This window comes from Biomphalaria glabrata, chromosome 14 (assembly GCF_947242115.1).
Source record: "Biomphalaria glabrata chromosome 14, xgBioGlab47.1, whole genome shotgun sequence".
Lineage (NCBI taxonomy): Eukaryota > Metazoa > Mollusca > Gastropoda > Planorbidae > Biomphalaria > Biomphalaria glabrata.
The window spans coordinates 5,983,819-6,008,346 of record NC_074724.1 but is presented as its reverse complement, the minus strand read 5'-3'; the positions used below and the strand labels follow the sequence as shown (position 1 = coordinate 6,008,346).

At 32.9% G+C, this 24,528-nt stretch overlaps 1 protein-coding gene and 1 non-coding gene across 4 annotated transcripts; one reads left to right on the top strand and one right to left on the bottom strand.

Moving 5' to 3' along the window:
- The first annotated feature begins 1,562 nt into the window (after window positions 1-1,562).
- On the top strand, window positions 1,563-23,023 carry LOC129922876 (uncharacterized). 3 transcript variants are annotated; one of them, XM_056010860.1, is made up of 8 exons: window positions 1,563-1,627; window positions 5,753-5,865; window positions 11,133-11,302; window positions 13,024-13,237; window positions 14,582-14,866; window positions 17,620-17,725; window positions 18,121-18,160; window positions 18,508-23,023. In XM_056010860.1, exons 2-8 carry the CDS (start codon window positions 5,805-5,807, stop codon window positions 18,520-18,522), a joined length of 891 nt encoding a protein of 296 aa, XP_055866835.1. In that variant the 5' UTR covers window positions 1,563-1,627; window positions 5,753-5,804; the 3' UTR covers window positions 18,523-23,023. The 3 variants fall into 3 exon arrangements, with proteins under 3 accessions (XP_055866835.1, XP_055866836.1, XP_055866834.1); XM_056010861.1 differs by lacking the exon at window positions 1,563-1,627 and adding an exon at window positions 4,019-5,366 and having other exon boundaries at window positions 11,147-11,302; XM_056010859.1 differs by lacking the exon at window positions 1,563-1,627 and adding an exon at window positions 4,020-5,366.
- Trnai-aau (transfer RNA isoleucine (anticodon AAU)) lies at window positions 3,163-3,234 on the bottom strand. Its single transcript has one exon. It is a non-coding gene; the product is annotated as a tRNA-Ile (tRNA).
- Window positions 23,024-24,528: the final 1,505 nt, after the last annotated feature.

Below are 24,528 nucleotides of genomic sequence, written 5' to 3'. Positions count from 1 at the left end.
CACTGCCTGAGATTAAACAAACGTTTGGCGAGATAAGAAATGTGATCGCCATCTTAACTAACCCTGACACACCTAAGTTTGCCTATGTTGTGGCAAAAGACGCCCTGTTTTGATCAAAGAAAGATGCCGCAGAGCTATTTTATTTTGTCGGGTCACCACATTTCAAAATCCTATTTTTAACAAGGTATGCATTTTAATTAAAGGTGAAAAAGGGGAATGATATAAAATTGAAAGTACTCTTGTTCTCTGCACATATGGCCTAATTTCAAATCTATCAATATTGAAAAAGAGAGAGGCATCAAAAAAAAAAGAATGTTACCCAGGACATTAAATTACTAATAACCCGGTACTTTCATACACATCATGTATAAGTTTGCGCAATTTTGTCTTGCGCTATTTTGTCGAGAAATTTCGCGCTATTTTGTCGGCGCTATTTTTGTACGCACTATTTTGGTGGGTCACAAGTAATCTCTATTTATTCTGAACATTCATTGTGCACTAATTACAAACAATGCATTTTCCAATAATTCTTTGATGAAAACCATACTATCATCATGCTAGTTACAGACTATGACAAAGAGAGCTATCAGAAAGGCTGCAGGACAAACATTTGAGACCAGAAGAAAGCCCTTGTAGAAGACACAAGCAGAAGATTTAAAGAAAACGTAAATAGACCCCTAGCGGACACCGGCTTTGTTTGCATTAGTTTTGGAAAAAAAAATATGCATGTCGAAACTGGGTCTGCGTAAACATGTGAAACACGGCATTCATAATTAATCTTCTGAATCGAAGACGTTGCCTTTGTGACCGTAAATTATATTTGTTTATAATTTGAGGATACATCTTTAGCGTGTATTTCAATAAGCTTCCAAAGAACGATGCCTTGATTCTGTTGGTAAAAGTAATATCTACTAAGCAAAAGACTTTCGACATTCGATATCTATAAGTCGAGTCAAATAAAGTTCCGAATTTAAGTCGTTTTGGGTAGCATTTTTTGTTGAGTTTCTATGTGGGTCTCATAAGATAAATAAACTCATTTTGAAATGTGGTGATATGTATGAGTAGTTATTGTCTTTACCATGACATGTAAACAATAAATAGATATTAGTGACATGTTTGAATGACAGACAGTAAGTATTTCTTTAATATTTTTAAGCCTACCAACTTGAGGGTTTACATTCATGTCCAGAAAGATTTTGTATAATCATTTAATTTATGCACGGTTCATGGTTGGATTCTAGAAAAATCGATTTAAAAAATTTAGAAACACAAATGAGCACCCGTATTCTTTTTAGCACAAAAAACTTTGTAGAAGTAAAATTATTGTAGATATTTTAGTTCGGTAATACATCTTAATGTTATTTATATTCTAATCTTATTAGTAAATAAATTTATTTATGAGTCTATATTTAATAATGTTCATGGAAAGAGGTTGGGGCGCCAATAAAGTAAAGTAAGTAGCCCATGGTTTTCTGTCACTTTACCAACGTTACATGAATGATGTCAGCTCCATTAACAAAATTCCCGATATGATTAATATTACGATAAAGTGTGTATAAACTGTATGCTTGTTGTTACCGGTCATTTACTTTTAGCACTAAAACAGATGGTATACAAATTGACAGTTGTAAGTGTAATATATATTAATTAATAAAACTTCAAATAGCTTGAATAACTTCCTTTTGTGAACAATGACTGTGGTAGAGTTTAGTAATAATATTCTTTAACCAAAATTGAAATACTCTTAATAGGTCGCCGCTCTCAATAGAATAAAACAATAGATGCCATAAAATCTTCTCTAGTAATAAGTACCTCAATAAGATCATGGCGTATTAAGAAAGCTTGAAATAGAGCTAAACAAAAAAAATAGGTAAAAAGAATTTACAGATTTACTGTTGGTGGTCTTGATCTATTGCTAATTTAATCAAATGACTGATCCAAACTAATTGTTGCAATTACAATTTGTGTAAGCTTTGCTGCTTTTTAAAAATTATTCTTTTTGCTAGTGTTCTTAGGAACATAAACGTTTGCATGCAAGCACTAATCTGTATATATAATTCTCCACGTCGCCAAACCAAACGGGACACATACGCACTCTCTAACCCTCGATGAAAAAGTCATGGAAAGATAACTCTTTTATTTCTGCAAGTCGGACTAGAGTTACCCCACGTAACCTTCAAGGCGACAGAGAGCGCAGCTCAGAAAAAAAAGAGAAAAGAGAACAAGTAACCTTCTCTCTCTATATATATATTTATTATTTTTCTACGAAGTGTTCACCCGTTTCTAAATAGCGGTGTCCCGTGTTGGCTATGGCATGTTTTGGATATTAGTCATTGTAGGCCTATAGATAATGCATTGCTTCCGTGGGTGTTTTAGCAGTTCTGATTACTTCGTTTCCAGATCTAGTGCCTTGTTAATTTCAAGAGCGTCAAAACATTAAAAATGTTTTCCATTGTGATTGACTTGTCTTGATCTTAGCACAAAAAGATTGTAAATTTCAGGCCGGAATGAGGTTGTTTAAGGTCTGAATGAAGTGTTCTGCCTATTTTACTTCCTATTCTTTATTTAAATATCGTTTACAATAAAACTTGGATGGCTGTTCCATATTCACATTTAGCTCCATTAGGGTCTTAAATGATTCGAGTTCTGTTTTACAATCTGGTCGTTTTCCTACTTCATTAAACTAGGAGAATGTGTGTCAGATTTTCAGCCTTTACCTGGTCCACTTGGATTTAATGGAAGACCAGAGTTGCGAAAGCATTCCCAGTCTACAATCGATGGCCACACCCGTTTCTTTATATCCTTGTTGCAATGTATGTATTATAATTTGCAAAGTCTTCGAGATAGTCTGCAATCTTTTGTGATGTGTCTCTACTTCATAAGTTTACAGATCTTCCATTCACATGGTTATTAAACATTCAGAACTCTTTAAAAAAACAAGGTTAGAAAGACAGTTTGTGTGGACACACAAACTAAAAATTGGCCCCCAAAGTGGTCCAGCTAGAGACAGACGGGCAGATCAAGACATTGGTAGAGGATAGAACATATTAGAATGTAAAAAATATATACTTAAAAAAAATTATCAAAAAAATACATATCTATTTTATAGGATGCGACTCACAAATCAATGTAGAAAAATATATTAACTATAAAAAAAATCAATGTTCCAGCTGGGTTACGAACCCAGAACCTTCTGCGTATTAGGCAGATGTGATAACCACTACACTACGAAACACATATCAGCTGAATAATATATTTGAAATGTTCTATACTTTCAGTTTGATACCAAAGGTATGTTACTTAATATTAATAGTATCTCCATTGTAATTTGTCATACATTTGATCTGGTTAGATAAAGACATACGTTTAGATCTAAATCTATATTCAAGATCTAAGTCTAAGCCTAGATCTAGAAATAGATCTAAGTTTAGATATAGACTAATTATAGAAATAGATCTAGTCTAGAGTAAGGCTAAGTCAATAAACTAAATCTATAGACCGAAGTAGGCAAAGGCTCTTTCAGCCTCATCCACCTATTAGAAAAGGACGGCATCTATTCGTCATTTCTAGCATCTTTAATAAGTATGAAGGTCACGCCTGGTATCATGTAGGCTAAAATGGGTGATGGGACTAGTGTGCTTTTCAACCTCTAGAAAACCTATCAACATTTTGATGTTAAAAAAAAGAAAAAGCAACACTACCTTCTTTTGTTTTTTCCGTTGTCAAAAAATTTAGCAGGTACTTAAAAAGTTGTGCGGAAAATGTGAGTAATACATATAAGCCCGAGCAAACTTTGAGGCAACGTGCTATATATCCAATCGGTCTTGTGTTTCCCGAATCTATTTGATGATGTACTGTATTTTGTCTAGGTCTCCGATGGTTATTTTGTAAAAATTGTGTGCTGCTTTTGAGTAAGCTAAATTAGCTAGGCTATTGAAGCCCTTCTATATCTTTTGAGATGTTTTATCTCGACGTTGTTGTTGTAAAAAAAAGTCTGTAAAATGTTTTACATGTTTCGGATGTTCCTTCAGAGTTGATTATAATTACTTCCTAGTCCAAACCTCCCGTAGGACGACGGGGGATGGGAGCGGGCAGGGTTTGACCCTGGACCATCGATAAATCTGAACGACAGTCCAGCGCGCAAACCGCACGACCAGGCAGCCATCCGCATCTTCATTTCTGCTTGGCACATCTATTGTAAATGCTCTTCCTCGTATCTGAAATCGATAGCATGGAGAGAGGGCTGTGTTTTCTTGTTGGTTCAGAATGGACAGGAGCACTTTCTCCTCATAGCTAAAACAAAGGCTGTAGCATTCTTTCTCTTTACTATTTCATTTTTTGTTTTACTTACGCCGATGCTTTGAATTGTTGCTTGTCAACAGAACAGGATACAGAGCCATTAGACTTGTGAGGCTTCGTCTTTTTCGGAGACATCGTGCCTCTTGGTCAGTTCAATTAAACAGTCTTTATTTGTAAACGAAGACCCGATGATTCATTCGCTAGTCTATGCTTTTTTTTTGTTTGGTTTATTTTCTCTTCTATGGCGCTAAAGCATTGGATGATGGCTAATAACAAGGTTTTGATTCCACAAATCAATACTTCTGTAATTTTTTTCAACGATATGGTCGTTGATTTGTATCTCTTACAGCATATCTCTCAAGAGATCCACAATATCTGGTTCTATTTCTTACAGAAAAGTGTCCGAATCCTAATATTCTTCCCAAGGTGCTTGCCACAGATGTCTTGCTAAGGTCTTATTGTTTTGGCCTATTGTGATCCCTCGCTCTCGCATAAGTGTATTTACTAGGATTTTATCTAGTGGTTTTATATATCCCACTTCTCAAACTAATTACTATGATTTTGTGTTAAAAGACAAAATGATATAGCTAATGTAAGAACCTAACAACTCGGGCTTCAAATAGTGTGAGACTTTAAAGAGTGTTATACATAAAATAATAAACTACTTAACACAAAAGGCAACATGAAAAGTCTGGCAGTAATCGTTGTGTTCACGTTGTAAAGGACTCCCTGTTTGCTCTTGAACTCAGCTGTTCTCAAATTTCCTGTTTGCCATGACCCATACACTCTCTTTTATTTTGAATTCTCAAGGCCCTTTTGAAAAAAAGAACGGGTATTTTACACGGAAGTTGTTGACTTAAGTCTGCTTGCAATAGTACGCAGGATTGTGTAACGATTGTCAGCTAATAGCACACATGTTAAACATTCTTAATTCCCTTTAAAAAAAACAACAACTTTTTGATAAGAAATGTAGGGCCTTATATCTCTACACGCAAAGGATTGTTAGTTAGTTTTCAAGAATGAATCATAAAAGAGGCCATTATCATAATCCTCATCATTTACAACAGGTGCTATATTTATTTTAATAAATGTGCACTTTAATTTGTCTGTACTAATTATTGATAATGTGCTTAATTTAACATTGTATTCGATTGAAGTGGAAGCTCATTTAGCTATATAATATTAATAACAGTTCTTAAAAGAATTAATACTTACGGTATTTTTTTCGGATTATAATTTTTGAAAAAAAAAAAAAAAAAAATATTTAATTGTAACATTTTTTAATGTTTTTTACACATGTTAAAAATAAGTTTTAGGGTAGTCATTTACTAATACATCTTATCTAATATAACGCTTAAGTCTTTTATTATTAAATAAAGCTTTTTACCTATGATAATTACAAAAGTTTTTGTATGCACATTATTTTATTATTATTATTATTATTATTACACAGTTAATGTGCTAAGGTTTGATTAGAGACAGATGAGTTTTAAAGAACATTCAGCATGAAATTCATTCAGATCTATTGTGTATACGTGTCCCTGATGTGCGTCCTTATTGTTAAAGGTAATCTATTGATAAAGTTTTCAAAAGGGTTCAAATATACTGGAAATGTTTTAGCATTGAACTGTTTATTAAATGTTTTTAGTCAAAGTTTTATTGTCAGTAAAAATATTTACTCCTATTTGGACTAATAGAACATTTTTCTCCTTCTTATTTTCCACATTGCATACCTCTTTCGCTAACTTCATTCTCTCCATCTTTTAAACTCCTATAATCGTTTTAACTTTTAATGGAGTCGTTTATTTTCCCATACACACTACAAATTTTAATGTGGATTAAACTATATCCTTTTGCTACCTTTTGCCTTCTTAGACACTTTATATTGTCTTCCCCTTCATTAAATCTACTCAAGTAGATAGAAGAAGCAATTGAATAATAAATTTTAAATAAAACTACATATAGATCAAGAGAAAATTTACATTACACATAAACAGGACTAAAATTTATTATCAAGCATAACGGCATAATTTTCCTACATCGGCTATGCAGTAATAATAATTACATTTATAGTGCGCTGATAACAAACAAAATGTAGGCTCAAGCTGCTGTGATAACATTACAAACATAAACACGAGACATACTAATCTAAAAACGTTTTAAACAGATAGTTACTAATGTTCTTCTTGAATGTAGTGTAGCATATTCTGTCTGCCTGAGGTTAATGAGGAGTGAGTTCCAAACCTTTGGTTTGTGCACTGAAAAAACTCGTAGACCGTAGCTTTCTAGGGAGAAAGCGGCACCACTAAAAGCTTTTAGTCCATTTAGAGCAGGACTCTAAGGGACATATGGAGTGATCACTTTACTAAGGTACAGGAGCATTCCATATTATACACTGATGACAAAGTGTGAAAAATGTCGTAGTCTGAGGGTGGGCAACCTTTTTGTATCGAGGGCCACATTAAAAGAAATTGTCACTATTTTGCGATTTTCGGATCCGGCCGAGTATCATTACCGGATAGTAAACCGGATAGTAAAAAAATACACCTATTTAATATGCATAAGGTGGACCTCGTTCCATTAATGTCTGTTGTAGACTGTATTAATGTTTATATGAAAACAAAATAATGGGCTTAAAAATAGAATTAAAAATAGAGGTGACCATAAGTCAGATACTATGGACGTAAGCACTCTCTAAAGGTCACACGAGGGAACTAGGTTTGTTTACCTAGTAGTAAATATTAATTAGGGGGGGTGGACTTAAAGTCACCATCTACGAGGGTAACCGGACAAAGAGTTTGCTTATTTGGAGAAAAATCTGAAACACGTGGCTGGACTAGAGGCCACACCTTTTCAAGTGTGCCAAGTTATTTGAATATAAATCTCAAATAGTAAGCTGGACTAAAGATCTCACACCTAAACGAGTGACCTTTAGCTACACAGAACACAAACCGCGATATTTCATAGCCCAGTAAGCCAGTAACTAATTATTTTGTAAAAAAAAATAATTAAATTAGCTTAAAAGACACGACCAGGGCTATCTTTAATTTTTAAATGGAGAGCTAAACGCCCCCCCCTACTCTTTATTGCTTTTATTTGGTCCTTGACACCCAATTTATTGATAGACAGAATGAAAAAACACAACGTGCTAACAAAGGATATTACACTGTAAATAATTATTACGGTAAATTATTTTTTCTAACGTGTTAAATTGAATGTTACTTCAGCAGTTAAGTGTCTTGATTTGATAACAATATTCTTAATATTTTGCGACAGTCAATTAAGTCCTTAATAGTACTATATTTTTTACTTTAGATGCGCAAATAGCCACTGTGTATCAGACCAGGACGACATTTACACACCTGCCATCCATAGGCTTACTATCGTTCCCTTTTGTAACAGTTACTGAAACCATGAATAAAATCAGTAATAATCAAGGAAGATGTTTCTAACATACGTTCTTTGCATTTAATGTTTCTTACATACGTTCTTTGCACAATAAAATACAACAAAAATGTACACGTTTGCGTGTGTGTATTTTTGCCTTGTATTTTAACCTTTAGAAAGAAAGCTATGTTCATTGCTTAATTCTTTTAACTTAATAAATAACGGAAAACCTTACAGTAAAATTTAAAATCGCTAACAAGAAATTGAACAATAGTACCGCAGTTAGATCTAGCAAAAAAAGAAACAATATGCTGGAGTGTAAAAAACAAAACAATCCTTGACCTCTGCAACTAAAGGAGGGGTATAATTTATCTACATGCTTGACTGACCATGCAATGTGTTATCTTTTTTGACTGACCACCCAACACTATTCCTTGCGTATGTCCAAGGAAAAAACAATGCGTGATGGTTAAAACAAACAACTATACACACTACACTAGGACTACAAGTGTAGGCTCACTAGGTATATCTGACCAGGTTGTTGGTTATAATTAGGAATAGTAGGCCTTTTGATACCATGTATTAGTGTAGGCCTACTTTACCGTCTGTATCCGATTCACTTCTTAAAGTGATACTAGTGTTTACATTATAAATAAATCTGCACACCTATGCTGTCAGAAGATAAGTTATTGCTTTAATAATCAACATTTTGTTAAAATTATTGATACATTTATAATATTCGGTTCGAATAGAAAGTCTCCCTGTAGTCTCGAAAAACAAATCTCACATTAAACTTTTGCGTTTTAAACTATTGGCCTATTTGACTGGTAGAAAGTCTTTGCAGTGTAACGTCTCAAATGAATACGTTCAGAATTAAATTTTGCAATTAATATATCAATTATGGCTTTAGTACGAAACATCAAGTGATACGAAATCTCTACGTTATTGGTTTAAACACAAACTTTGTAACAAACTAAAATGGCGCATTTTTCCCTTAGAGAATTTAAAACATCTCGTTAGAAATGTAAAGAAGCGTTTCCTTTCGAGCACCTCTGTTATGCCGAACACCTTTAAGCTCACTTAAAGCCTTTGGCAGATGTTAGAGATGGTGTGCAAACATCTTTGGTAAAAGCTTTCAAGAAGTCTTAGATGCTTTCTGTCAAAGATCCACATAGAGAGGTAAAGAGAACAACTGTTTGGTAGACACTGATTTTCGTAGGCAGGCGGAGCGATTTATTTCGCCACACTGTCGCTTGGAGGCGTCCAAAAGCACGATTAACCCTGATCAAATATCAACTTCCCTTTAAAGCAATGCGACATTTGATACTATGGTTCCCAGATATGTGATGTTCTCTACCAAGTTAAGGGATGACTATTCGCGTTGATCTTTGGGGCTGAGTAGATTTTATTGGGTGACTTCTGGAACATTTCCGTTTTACAGAGGTCTATGGTTAAACCAAAAGAGGCGGCAGCGTAATTAAACTTCGTTGACCGCGAGCTGGATTTTATCAGGGCCGCTGCAACCTATGCGTCCGCAGTGGGCCCCGAAATTTCATAAACTTCGCGCTAATTCTAGGTGTAAATTCTTAAATTAAACCATTGTAACTTATAACAGGGTTCCCGTGGTCTTCTTATTTTTTATGGAGCTCCCGGAAATCTCCTAAAATTGCAAAATAAAGTAATTATTGAAATTATTGAAATCTCCTAAAAACTCATAAAAATGTCCTTAAAATAGACAACATTGCCATTTTGGGGTGTCAATCAATATGGTAAACGCCAATCCTACGCGCGATAAAAAAAAAACGTCATTGTCAGCTTTCATTTAGTAAAAATGTAATGCAAAGACGTATGTATTTTCTAATACAAAATTTTAATTTTAATTTTCACTTATTATCCTTATCCCTACACTGACTGAGCCGCGTGCAATCCATTTCACATAGGGACCAGCAAATTTTAGGGCCCGCCCTGGGTATCATGCTCAGTGTGTGTAAGTAAGGAGTAGAGAAGCTGTGTCATGACCATTTCCTGTGTTTTGGTATGGGACAGTAGACTTCGAAATTTGAACACATTGCAATAATTCCCCAGCAAAATAACAACAAAGTAAAAGCTACCTACTGGTCTAAGCAATTTAAGTGTAAACAATTTATAAAGCCTTTAAAACACAATAACTAATCATACATTGAGATAGTTTCGTATAGATCAATCTACAATAAGACGGTGCGCAATGTTTATTTTAAGGGATTCATTAAAATTTGTTCTTGTTTGCGAAGAAATGTCTTAGTGTACTGCTGTGAGCCTAGTGACGTAAGCGGTGTCAATTTTTTTCCCTTTGACGTCACATAGAAAATTTCATTCATAAAACATTCTAGCCAAAATTATATTTTTCGATAATGAGACCTTTTCAAACCGATATAACGGTCGACCTCGAGTTTATCAATGTAGCCAATGATTTTAGAATTTTTTTCTCACTAATATGCACGTACGTTGCAATTTTAAAGATAATCGTTAGAGTCTTTTTCGAAATAAAATGTGTATATAAATATATATAGATACATAGATACAAGAATTGCTCGCTTAAGAGTATAGGATTTAGACACAAGTGTATAAAACTGCGCTATATAGTTTAATGGGGCAAATCAACGTTGGCATCGTCAATTAGGAGAAGAAGAGTTAAAACCGGTATATTTTTTTTTGAAAAATCTGCTTGCATATGTAATTTAAAAAATTAGATAGTTCACTTTCTGAAAAGAAAAAAAAGTAGCCGTTGCGTCAGTACTTTGAATTATCTAAAATGTCATGATGTCCGATTTTTATTTTATATTATAGTTTCGGAGGAACGGATGGACAGACGACATACGGTCGGACAGACAGGCCACACAAAACTAATAGCAACTTTTCCCATTTCGGGGGCGCTAAATTAAAAAAAAACAACAACATAAATATGGATCTACATTGCAGAAAAAAAAGAATTAGTGTCTATACTGGTGGTTTAGGATCCGGGGTCCTGGGTTCGAATTCTGGTGAAGACTGGGATCTTTAATTCGGGATATTCGGGCGCCTCTTAGTCCACCCAGCTTGAATGGGTACCTGACATTAGTTTGGAAAAAGTAAAGGCTGTTGGTCGTTGTGCTGGCCCCATGACACCCTCGTAAACTTTTGTGCCACAGAAACATATGACCTTTACATCATCTGCCCAATAGACCACTTGGTCTTAAAGTGGAACTTTTTTTACTTTATACTTTTGGTAATATTGATTCCTAAAAGTTTCAAAATAGTGTTACAAATAATATATATAATATTATTTTTAGGCGCCTACAAAGGATAATATAAAACGTCTAATCAAAGATTCTTAATAAAAAAATCTTTAGTACAATTTATATGATCTTCTGAATTATGATTATTAAGTTTCATATCTAATTTTATTTTTACACATGATCTCATTTAAGCTATTCCTATCCAGCTTTTAAAGAATAAGACACGCAGAATTGCATCATATTGTCTTCGAGACTCTGAAATAGCGACCAATTTTGAAATATATGGAGAGATCGATACCTCAAAAGTACATACCAAGTTTGTTTTTTTCGAAAAGATGAAAGAAAATGGATCATCATTTTTAGTAAGACAAAATATTTGTTTTTTTTTTCTTGTAAATAGTAAGGGATAAACTATTTTATTACTTGTAAAGTACTTAAAATGTAATTAAAAACAAAATATTTAAAAATAAATAACGTATACTCTAATAGGAGAATTCTTTTATATATATATATTTACCCCCCCCCCCTTTCCAATGAAATCCCTAAAGTTTTGTTTCACTTTAATTTCTTTTTTAGATTGGGAGATTTTAATATTAAACCCTCAATTTCCCGAGCTTTGCGAAGTCAAAACTTTATCAATAAACTAAAAAGCAAACTATTATTACCGAATTTTATGAGCTTAGCCAATGGGTTTTGAGTTTCAAGACGTTCTTGAGTTTCAATCCCCCTCTAGATGTTTTTGTGTATAAAAGCTCCTCAAATGGTTTTGAGGTGAAAAACCACCTGTTAAAAAATTTTAAAAAAATACAGTCACCAAATTTCAGAAAGTTTCTATTTTTCACCAAAAATCATGAGCGTATCCAAAAGGTTTTTGAGATGAAGTCCCACACTAATGTATTTTTGAGGTTAGAATCCCTTCTTCAATAAAAAAAAATACGTCAACAAATTACTTTTTTTTTTTTTGAGTTTTCAACTCCCTCCAGTAAAAAGAGAATCAAAGCTAATTCATCAGCTAAAAGTATGGTTACCATTTAAGCCTAGCAATGTTGTTGACTTTTTTTTTTACTATTGCAGAAATAAAGTAAATACACTAGAAGTAAAGCATCAGAATCAAAGAATGGAGTTTAAAGTAAACTAAAATCATTTTTGATTTAACTCTACCCCATACTAAATATTTCACACTTTGATTCGTTTTGCTACTAGTCGCTGGACTCCATTTCATAAGTACAGTAAAAACAGATTTGATGTTTGACCAGCAGTTTTTTAATAAGTAAAGATTAGTAGGATATTGCACTTTATTTTGTTATCACCACGCTTTAAAAGCGTCACACACTATTAAATATTTGTACTATATCTTGTTATTGTAACAAGTTGTTTAATTTTAATTTTACAAAGCTTATATCAACTCACTATGTCTTTTTGTCTGTCTGTTAAAAAGATTAATCATAATATTTCTCCGAGAGCCTATCTCGGTTCAAGCTTACATTTTGCAAAAATATTTTTTTTACCTGACAACACTAAAATCACTAAGCAAAAACTAACCATTTAGTTAATTAATTGGTTATTAAGTATTTTGTTTGGGAAAGAAAGGGAAATTAGTAGTATAAGCTGAATTAGTTCCCTTTATACAACGCTATTCTAAATTGAATCATACATACCATACAAACAGAACATATATAACTATATAATCTTTTGTTTTCATACACAGGCCACTAGTAGATTAATTAGAATGTTGGCTTGACGAGGCTTGAGTCAGGTGTTAAAATAAAGATAGTTCCCCCTTTTTTAAATACATGCTTCTAAAAAAGACATTTACGTTAAAGTACACCCGTTCTTTTTTCCCCTATATTTTCCCAACTGGTCCTGATAAGTGATAGGTTTAAAACGTATTAAGAAAGCTAAAAGTATGAATTAGCTGTAATTTCTAATCCCACAGATTTATTGTTGTTGGTCTCAATGCTAGGTCTATGACAAAATTAATCACATGACTGATCCAAACAAATTGGTACAACTACACTTCCTATAAGGATTTTTTTTAAATATTTTGTTTTGTATTGATTTTGATTTTCTTGTTTAATTCAAGATTTGTCTGGGAATGTTTTCTGAACTATGTGATATTAAAACTAATTTGATGTGTTCCTGTTCCTCTACTGAAAATCCAAATATTTACAACATCATGTTAAGCACAAACTTGACAGACTCTGATAAATATACGTTCGTGAGGGCAGGGATTATAAACAAAAATGGTGAAAGACTGTACAGCAAAGCTATGCAGCTATCCAGAAATTCTGAAACAGGTAACATATTAATAGTTGCTTTACACTTTAACCCTAGCTCAGTAAAAGATGCTGGCGAGGTGGCTAATTAGCAAAGGGCTTGGTTTTCTAACCAAGAGGTTCCTGGTTTGAATCGAGGTACAGATTGGGATATTTAATTTAGGGTTTAAGAACGCCAAGTCAGCAAACCGTAATTACTGTGTAATTGGTTGTAATTTTGGGCCGTGGCTCGTATGCCTGAGAACCCCTGACAATCTAACGGTTAATATATTAAGTAACTATAACAGAACCAATAATGGCAATATGTTAACATATATTAGTTAATAACAAGAGTTTTAAATGAAAAGGTTTAATAATTCGAAGATAAAATATGACATGATTGATTATTATACATAATAATAAATTCTATATCAGAGCAACTAAATTTGGTGAAATAATACAACCTAGATCTAGTTAACAGACAAGCACAGCTTCGTCACATTACAGACAATTCAACATGTGCTTACGATGCCCACAATGCAGTGCCATGGATAAAAGCCAAGAAGGGTCCATGCAACTACAGATCAGGTTTGACTCCAGCAGAGTCCCAAGCCTGCGTCCCTAAACAAAAGAAATATTCATTCCTTGTGACCTCAGATCACATGATTATGACAACGACTTAAGAGCTACGAAATAACGAAGCAATAAAAAAAAACAAAAACTTACCAATACTGGGGAACAAACAACAAACAGAAGCTCCAGCAAAAAAACTGCTTCCCAAGCAAAACAAAACGAAGTAATGGCGACAACATTGCGCGTCCTTAGAAACAGCGCACAAACTTTAATGTTGCACTAAGAAACACGCCTAATAAACTCCATCTGCGCATGACTATGACAAACTGATTTTAGTTTGGGAAAGAAAAGATGACAAAGTTAGGGCGGTTGGTCGTTGTGCTTGCCTCATATCGCCCTGTTTGTTAACCAATTGTACAAATAAACAGATGACCTTTAGGCTACATCATCTGCTATACTGATCACATGGTCTGTACGGGGTATTTTTATTATATTTTACATGCTATTTAATAGTTTGTTATTGTTCAATTATTCATTTGTGACATAAACTGATTGTCAAATGCTGAAATGTCAATACAAAAAGTATATGTGTAGCATGTCAAGTTGTGAGTTAAATGAAACATTATACTTTCATCAAACACTTAGACATAAATAATAGTTATTTAATTTTAATATATGCACTGTAAGAAATACATTTCATTTTTTTTTACTGACGTTATTGCGTGTGTGGAAGATATTTTTTCCTGTCACTTAAAAAAAATATAAACCAAACGAAATAAATTTTTTTTTTTATATTTTACATTTTATTTTCAGTTGCTATTAATGATTCCATTGATGTTCAAATAAATAATCACCAAGTGGATATAAATGATTGTTCCGTTGTAACCAGCAATGATATTATTCATATAAGCTACAACAGCACAATGAATGAATTAGTTTCTGTTAAAGTTTACAATTCAAACAGCATTGAAGTTGTCAATGAAGGTAGCCGTGAAATAACCATTAAAAGGAAATTCTTGGAAAAGGTACAATCTATTACATTACAGATGCATTTCTGTCATGTGAATATTCAGAATGTCACTTGCTCTATTATAACAGGTAAGATAGAAATCTATCTGTCTATCTATGTATGTATGTATGTATCTATCTATCTACATACCTATCTATCTATCTATCTATCTATCTATCTATCTATCTATCTATCTATCTATCTATCTATCTATCTATCTATCTATCAATCTATCTATCTATCTATCTATCTATCGATCGATCGATCGATCGATCTGTCGATCTATAGCAAGATATAACGCAAGAAAAGAATGGTTTGTATACATGTAATTGTTAACATAACATTTTATTCAGATCTAGTTCTAGAATCTGAGAGGATAATGGAAGATAGTCTAGTTACTTACTACGGTATTTTAATCATGCTGGGAAAACTAAGACTAAGAAATATACAGCAAAATTAGTGATGCAAATTTACATTAATTCTGTAGCATTCAGTATTTAAACTATTGTAAACCAATATAGACAACAACTAACTATAGCCAAAATTGTTAATTACATTAACGGTATTGTGTAAGACGAATGAACAGGACAGAACTATTGGCATGAAATGTTTAGAAAGTACTGTCACAGTTTCGGTTGACATTGCCTGTTGTATGTTTACCTCGGGTCATGATGGTGAAAGACATGTGAATCCTCTTAGGAAGTAAGAATGGCTAGATTAATTTTTTAGTCAGTAATAACTTTTAGTCAGTCGAAGTAGTTAGTAACTTGAAGTCACTTGAGACAGTACACATATTTCTAATAGTTGTTTTCTGTACTGAATACATATTATTGAAGTTTATTGTTACCCACTGTGATGCGGATGTATTTTGTACTGAAGTTGTGTTATAAATGACTTGTATATTTGATACCGTTAGTATTGCGGATGTAGTTATATTTCAAATTGGATATTTTGGTGCAACGACTAGAAGTGCAGCACATTATTATTTTTAAATAAACCTCATATTGTCTGCTCAAGATCGACTCTATATACTATTCTAAAATTGCTTTCTGTTTTAGTATCAATCTCTGCATTTTTCAAATTTGTTGAAACAGGACTTGATCTAGATGTGCTAATACGTCTAGTTCTTAGGAAGGGGCGTGGCAGGTTCATCAGTTGATGAACTATCAGATTCAGATCTAAAATCTAGATCTAGATCTAACACTGACACTAAAACTATCACTTCACTATGAACAGATAAAACAAAATCACTGTTATCTGAATCAATAAGGTCTTTTACATGTTGGTCCAAATATAATTTAGATCTACAAGTTTTGGTAGATCGACCCCTAGATGGGCCGAGCTCCATTTCCAAACATAAACAAACAAACAAAAAAAAAGCAAATTTCAAATCGCTATGTAATGATAAAACCATGTTGAAGGAATTAAACAGTAAACTCTTCTGCAAGCGAAAATCACGTAGATTTAGAATATAAGCATTTAAAATTATTAACCAAGAATAGAAACGAAACAAAGATGTTTAACTGCTCCGACGACAATATCGTCGCTTAATCGGCTCTTACAAAAACGACCGACGCTGTTATCGTCACTTGGGAGAAAAAAAGTTAAGAGTTAATTGGACACACAAACTCTGTATCCTACAGCATCACACATACAGAATGTTACAAGTACCAATTACAAAGCTCAAAAATATGATAAGTATATCGATTACATGATTTAAATAAAATATACCTTATTCCTTTATATATTCATAAAATTGCTTGGGCTTTTACACTTTTCAAACGTATAGTTAGTTGTTATTTGAACACTGTATAAAATTTGGACTTTTCTACCAAAATTAAGGGCTTCTTATTATTAAACTAAGACTCATTGTCATCATATTGACAATACGTCAAATTCTGTTTGATAGAAACAATGTGATATTAAGTAACAAGTTCAATATGTTCTTCTAGTTAGTTTCTTCTTTATAGCACTGACTTGCAAAGGTAACAAAAATGATTCACAGCCTCGTGATATTTCTGAAATATATAATGTCGGAAGATACGAAATTATTTTTAAATTGCTTTGTTGATTTTTTTTTTAAATTGAAAGCAGTGTTCATTTTCATGTAGATGTTACATATCTGAAAGTTAAAAATAATTTAAGGACTACAGAACTTTATATTGAATGTACTTAATCAAATTCGATTATCTAGACACTGATAATGATTTTTTTTTTTAAATTGTGCGATATTGCGAAAGTGCATTTTTCATTCTTTTTTTTGGTGTCACCCTGTGCAGCCCGCACCCAAACATCCTCTAGTGACGCCAATGAACACAAGGACTGTATTACAAATAAAAAATATTTTTAAAAATCTGAGATTTTACTAATGATTATCTTCTGTACAATGTTAAATAAACGCAAGCTAAGACAAGGAAAAGTATCAGGAAAAAGAAGGATAGAATCGTCAAAGTGAGGAAAAAAGGAAACGGATGGGTTTATATATGACAGATACAAAGGAAATGCACAAGATACAGCGTTATGATCATCAGTGGTATGGCAACGATTACAACAATAGAGGCATACAAGAGTCAACTCCGTGTATCTAAATTATTCTAGACCAATGTATCTAGAATCAGCTCTGCTGAATTGATGTACATGATTTGTGAATCATTTTTAGAGAATTATTAAATATCTCAATGATTTCCAAATGCTACAATCGTCTGTCAATAATCAGTGAAAGTTAAAATGTATTGGATTTTTTAAATATAAAAAAAGAGATTTTTATCAATTATTATAGGACATTAAGTATTTTTGTTATGCATTTGTTAATTTATTTACTAAATAAAATTAAACATTTCAGAAAATGAACTAACGACTGAAAAGATAGAAGAGTATTTTGATTATGCAGATTTATACATAAATTTGATCGTATTGGTTTGTATAGTTTTACTGTCTGCCTTCTTGTGGTAAGTAAAACATTTTTTTCACTTGTAGTCAACATTGTCAATAGCTGACTATTTTTTTATTATTGCTGCTGATTCTTTTTAAGACAACTTAAATGATGTTTATCATAGTGTTTATGATAGTTTTTAAGATCGTTTTAGTTTTAGGGGTCAAACATTTAAAAACTTCAATAACATGATTTTTAGAGAGCATTAGTTGATACTTTAACTGAGTACAATATCATTTTCAATGTGTTATCTTAATAGGCTAGCATAACGCAATTAATTATTTTATTTATAAAGATTTAATTCTAATTTTAACATTTGTAATTTTTTAAAGTTAAATTTATAATTATTATGCAACTTTGGTAACATTTTTATATTTTTAAAAAATTAAACAAAAAATATATTTTTTTAAGCTATATGCATCGGAGAAACAAAGCCCGAAAATTAAGAGCAGTAAGTACTTCCACTATATGTTAGATTTAGTTATTGTATTAAAATAATAATTTGTTTTAAGTTTTTAATTTAATTCAGTAAATGTGTGTATTTGTTGTTAAATTTTTAAAAAAGCGCGTAAGTATGGATTTTTTCTTTTCTAAAAAAAGGTTAATTTTAGGCAATTTGTAATAGGTTTTCCTATACATTATTATTTTATATTGTCGTTTAACATTTAGATTGTCATTTAATGTATAATAAAAAATCTTTGTAAAACAATCAACCATGTATTTCTGCTAATGTGTACAATAAACGTGTATTTGTTTGATATTTGTTTTAACTAAGATACGTTTTATTTTTTTTTCAAGGGCCTTGTGAAGTAAAGAAAGACCTACATACCTCTTTCTTTAATTGATAAACATGGAAAATGTAAAAGTGTTACTGGAGATTAACTTCATGTTGTGTTCATTAGCATTAGTGTAAATAAAAGTGTTGGAGAATGTCCTTATTATTACATAGAGGTTGTTGAAGCGCTAAGTGTAGATAGGTTGCAATCTAAAACAGCTTGATGAAATGCTTTAAATGATGCGATAATGTAAGTGTCAGATGGATATGACGCTATACTTTTATTTCACCAATTTGATATCCTTTGCAAGATATTTAAAGCCTTGATGTTTCAAATGTTGCATTATATTTTAGTATTTTTATGTGATTATCCAAATAAAAATCGGATGGCCTCCTGGTCGTGCTTTTTGCTCGCTGGACTGTCGATCAGATTTATCGATGGTCTAGGGTTCAAACCTTGTCCGCTCCCATCCCCCGTTGTCCTGCGGGAGGTTTGTACTAGGAAGTAATTATCTTCAACTCTGAAGGAACATCCAAAACATGTAAAACATTTTACAAAAATCAGAATCTTTCAAAAAATGGTTATTACATCAAAAATGTGAATTAAAAAAAATGGTTTACTATATATTTATTTTTTGCAACCCTATCACTGTAAGATTGCTTTTTACTTAATAGAACGTTTTTAGTGTTTCAGTTACGTATTGTAGATAAGTTTTTTCTCTGAAAAAACAACAACAAACAAACAAACAAAAAACAACGGAAACATTGATTTAAAATAATGTTTCAATCATTGTACTTGATATAATGTACGGGCTTATAACCGGTGTATTTTGTTTATGTTCCCCAAATCTTAAAACTTGCATATTTTTTATAAAATCTCTATTAAAGTCAAAACTTCATGGAAGTTAGAACTCTTAGGAACCAGCCTGGATGCTGATTTTAAAAATAAATCTTATCAATTGTTCTTAAAATTTAATGGTTGATAAATATCGCTGAGAAAAGTATTCCAAGCTCGTTGGCCTCATGTGGAAAACTCTAGTTCGACCGTTATACTAGTTCAAAGCACTAGCGGATCCAGAACTTTGGAGTGGGAGGGGCGATTTTTTTCCAAACCCTAACCCTAACGCCCAGTAAACCCTAACCCTATACATAAACGTGCGTACAGCATATATATATATATATATATATATATATATATATAAGAATAAATAAGCAGTATTTCTCAGTATTTTCATGCATTCTTCACTGCAGAAACGCATTCTCCTGACATCTACAGCTCTTTATCCATCAGTGGAGTACGGGGCGAAGCCCCGGCGCCAAAAAGCGTTTTCTTGCATTTTTCACTGCGGAAACGCCTGCTCCTGACATCTACAGCTCACTATGCATCAGTGAGTTTCGGGGCGTAGCCCCGACGCATAAAGCGTTTTCATGCATTCTTCACTGAAGAAACGCATTCTCCTAACATCTACAGCTCATTATTAATCAGACGTCAAAAAGCGTTTTTCTTGCATTTTTCACTGCAGAAACGCCTGCTCCTGACATCTACAGCTCACTATTCATCAGTGAGTTTCGGGGCGAAGCCCCGACGCATAAAACGTTTTCATGCATTCTTCACTGAAGAAATGCGTTCTCCTGACATCTACAGCTCATTATTAATCAGTGGACTTCGGGGCGAACCCCGACGCCAAAAATCGTTTTCTTGCATTTTTCACTGCAGAAACGCCTGCTTCTGACATCTACAGCTCACTATTCATCAGTGAGTTTCGGGGCGAAGCCCCGACGCTTAAAGCGTTTTCATGCATTCTTCACTGAAGAAACGCATTCTCCTGACATCTACAGCTCATTATTAATCAGTTGAGTTCGGGACGCCAAAAGCGTTTTTCTTGCATTCCTCACTGCAGAAACGCATTCTCCTGACATCTACAGCTCTTTATCCATCAGTGGAGTTCGGGGCGAAGCCCCGACGCCAAAAGCGTTTTCTTGCATTTTTCACTGCAGAAACGCCTGCTTCTGACATCTACAGCTCACTATTCAACAGTGATTTTCGGGGCGAAGCCCCGACGCTAAAAGCGTTTTCTTGCATTCTTCGCTGAAGAAACGCATTCTCCTTACCTAAAGCTCATTATTCATCCTATTAAAAAAGGACTTTTAAATAATGTTGTACTTGAAAAATATTCTAATTTGAATTTATACGCCCTTAATACATTGCAAATAAAACCGATTTGTTCCTTGAAAAGATCAGATACCCCACATATTTAGATTAAGGCTTTGAGGATCGCCGCCGAAAAAAAAATTTGATAAATAATATTCAATAAAATTGAAGCATAAATTGTGAGTTATAGTCCCAAATTTAACTAGAAAAAATATTAGATTAAGTAAAGGTTGGAAAAAAGGCTACTCATCTCAATCGTGACTCTTATACTGAAAATTTTTGTTTGAATTCTAATTTTTCCAAAGCAAAGTCTTTCTTAAAATAATTATGATAAATTCATGTGAAATTACATAAACTCTGTCTGGAAATGGGAGGGGCGGTAGAATGAAAACGATTTATCCTCGCTCCTTTTTATAATTTCTGCTAATGATTGCATTTGGCATTAAAGAATAAGGGTAGGGCCACTCGATGTGAGAATTTAATTTATAGCATATATAAATTATATTAGTGGCTAATTTTTATTTTTACATTTTGTAATTTCTTAACTATAATACAAAAGAAAAATTATTGCTTTGTCCGATGAGGGAAAGGAGATGGCATGTATCGCCCCTCCCACCTTTTTCCTTTTATATTTACTAATAATAAAATTTGAGATTAGAGTGTGGTGCGACATAATATACAAATGGTTTCACATATCAATTATATAGAAATTCAACTATTTTTGTTCACAAACTATGAGTCCTCCATAAAAATAGGACCACTCCCCACTCAGAGGGCTAGAGCGGGGAGGGCAGTACATGCAATCGCCCCCCCCCCCCTTACCCCACCGAATCGGCCAAGATACCAGAAGGGAGCGACATAATATCAAATTTATATATCAATTCAACTAATCTTGCTCACAAACTACGATTTCTCCATAAAAGTAGGACCGCCCCCCCCCCCAACTCAAATGGTTTAGGTGGGAAGGGCAGTAGAGGTTTCGCCCCCCCCCCCCACCAATCGGACAACAGGGGAACGACATAATATAAAGATCGGTTAAAATATCAATAACAAGTTTTAATCATATAGATATTTAATTGATTCTTTTGGCAAGCTGTGCAAATTTCTGCAAATAAATTGGACCGCCCCCCCCCACTCGAAAGTTTATGGTTGGGGGGGGGGCGGATTGATGCTATCGCCCCCTCCCGACCCCACCTAATCGGCCAACATACTAGAGAGGGGGGGCGAAATAATCTAAAAATAGTTTGATATATAAATAATTAGTATATATTATAAACATAAGTAATAAATTCGTATACAAATTGTGTGACTTCTATACTAAAATTCGTCCGCCCCCCCCCCCCTGGATCCGCCAGTGGTTCAAAGTTTGTCACGCTACTACATGACATTCGCTGTACAAAAAGTCTATTTTAAAAAATGTGCGTGATAGTTAGATACAAAAAGCAGTCTTAGCCATTATAAACAAACATACAAGTTTTCTTTTAATTTCAGCATTTAAGTGACCAGAAAAATCACAGTTAACTTATTTTTATATTTGTTGTTAACATTTCTTGCAAATTTTGTAAATATATTTGACTTAGTGGTACTGAAAACATACACAAATTATATTTCTTTGTTAACATATTGTAAAATTATCTCCCTTACATTTTATGTATTGTTTTAGAATTGGTGTATTTTTATGAAAACTTCGCTTGCATAATTTTATAAACGGTAGCTTTTAGAAAACAAAAAGTAGATATAGCACCTAAACATTGCAAGCTGCATCGCATTCTAGTTTTTGAGATCTGAGTGTGTCCGACGAACAAACGGACATTAGCACAAACCTAATAGCGCTTTCCCCCTTAATGAGGCCGCTAAAAAAGGAATAAAATAAAGTCTTTTAGGATAATTCAGTGTCTACGTTTTTTTCTTTTTTTTTTTTTGCATAGTTGGTCATCCTAAGTAAATATTTCTACACCAAGAGAAAAATGGCGAAAAACCTAGTGCTCAAATTTAGAAAAATAACGATGTTAAATACCAGACAAATCTTTTACACTATTTTCTGAAGTTAGCAATTATATTTTCACGTAACCAGAATGCTCAATCAATCTCTATCTACTTTTAAGCCTTGGTAGTACAAATAATATCACCAGGCATTTTAGATTTTCATGATCCTGTTACTGGTATTTAGATATGTTTACACAAAAAAGAAAGAAAATTTATATTCTTCTTTAATTCAGGGTCATTTGAATATTTAAAAATAATGGTGTACATACAATGCGTATATAAAGAATATATATTATGTACATTTTTTTTATTGCAATTTTTTTAAGTGTCTCATAGTCGGAAATTAACCTTATATGAATTTATTAATACAAAATAAATAAAAGGCATATATATGTATATAATTTCTTCTTTCTTTTTTTTTTGGTTTGTTTGTTTCTTTTTTAATGCTATTTAAAAAATCATTAAATAAGAACAATCTGGTATAAACTTTGTCACATGTAAATTATGAGTGAGTCTGGTGTGAATGTACACTTTGGTTTCTTAAAGTTATAATGTTTTTGTTTGGTGTAATGCACAAATTGTAAGATAAATTTCCATACGGATAATAAAGATTATTATTATTATTATTACAATAAAAGTTCTTCAGATATCTCTAATTTTCTCCCCCCCCCCCCGGTTCATAACTGGTCCAGATAAGTAATAAGATCATTGAGTTGTAGTGACCTAGTTTAGTTGAAAGATTATGTTAGTTTTGTTAAGAAATATATTGTGAATTATTTTAGCAACGGTAAAAGTAGTGACGTAGTCAGACAGAAGAATGACGTAGTCAGCTGCTAACTACGGGTACACGATAGGAGAAGAATATGGCTAGGGCTTGTCGCAAGATGCATGGTGAATAGACTGCTGATTGTTATTGACGAACTTATTTCATATGATGATCACCCCCATTTCTAAATAAACATCAGTTGAAGTTTTTGCAAGTCTTATTAAGTATACAATTAATTGTTGTTTCCCTTGAATGTGTTCAGACTCACGCTTGTAAGAGATAGTATGAAACAGGCAACAAACAAAATCCAAAAGAAAGCTAAAAGCATGAAGCTGTGGTAAACATTCACAGTGTGTACAAATATTTCTAAACGCACAGATTATTATAGTTGAAATACAAATTTACATATTTAATTATATAACTGATCTAAACTAATTGATAGAATTAGACTTCGTATAAGCTTTTTTTAAAAGCATTTTTATGTTTTTCTCGTTATTGTATTTATTAATCCATGTTTGAATATTAAACAAGTGAATTATCATAATTATAAAATAACAAAAAAAAATCTATTATAAATAAAGGCATCATTTTTAAATGTACACTGTTTTACATATAGTGGTCAGACACAAACACTCTTTTGTTCCCCTGGCAATGAAATCATTAAATAGAAACAATCTGATATAAACTTTGTTACAGGTAAATTATGAGTGAGTCTGGTGTGAATGTACACTTTGGTTTCTTATAGTTATAATGTTTTTTGTTTGGTGTAATGCACAAATTGTAAGGCTAATTTCCTTACGGACAATAAAAATTATTATTATTATTATTATACAATATCGACTAACTTCGCCACAGGATATTGGTGGAATGTTTTTTTTTTCTTTATCTTTCCTCAATATTTTTTGTGTATGTGTGAATACGTTATTAATCTTTATTACATACAGACCCGAGCATGCTACTCTGCTTAATAATGGGTCCGGGTGAAAACGGTCGAAATAGGTAACAGTAATGGCAAAAGGTAGCAAAACAAAACTGCTGTGGGGTACCTAAAGGAGTGCGAGAGCATCGTCATCTAACTGTTCGGTGTTGTAAAAGGGCTCTCACAACCTTCTCGACAATCCAATCGCCATTCATCATGAG

Excerpts from the sequence above, each read along its gene's own strand:
- LOC129922876 (XM_056010860.1), top strand. The coding sequence starts at position 5,805 with ATGAAATTCATTCAGATCTATTGTGTATACGTGTCCCTGATGTGCGTC. Across the intron at positions 11,303-13,023 it reads AAAATGGATCATCATTTTTA|ATTTGTCTGGGAATGTTTTC; the intron begins GTAAGACAAAAT and ends GTTTAATTCAAG. Across the intron at positions 17,726-18,120 it reads TTACTGTCTGCCTTCTTGTG|CTATATGCATCGGAGAAACA; the intron begins GTAAGTAAAACA and ends TATTTTTTTAAG.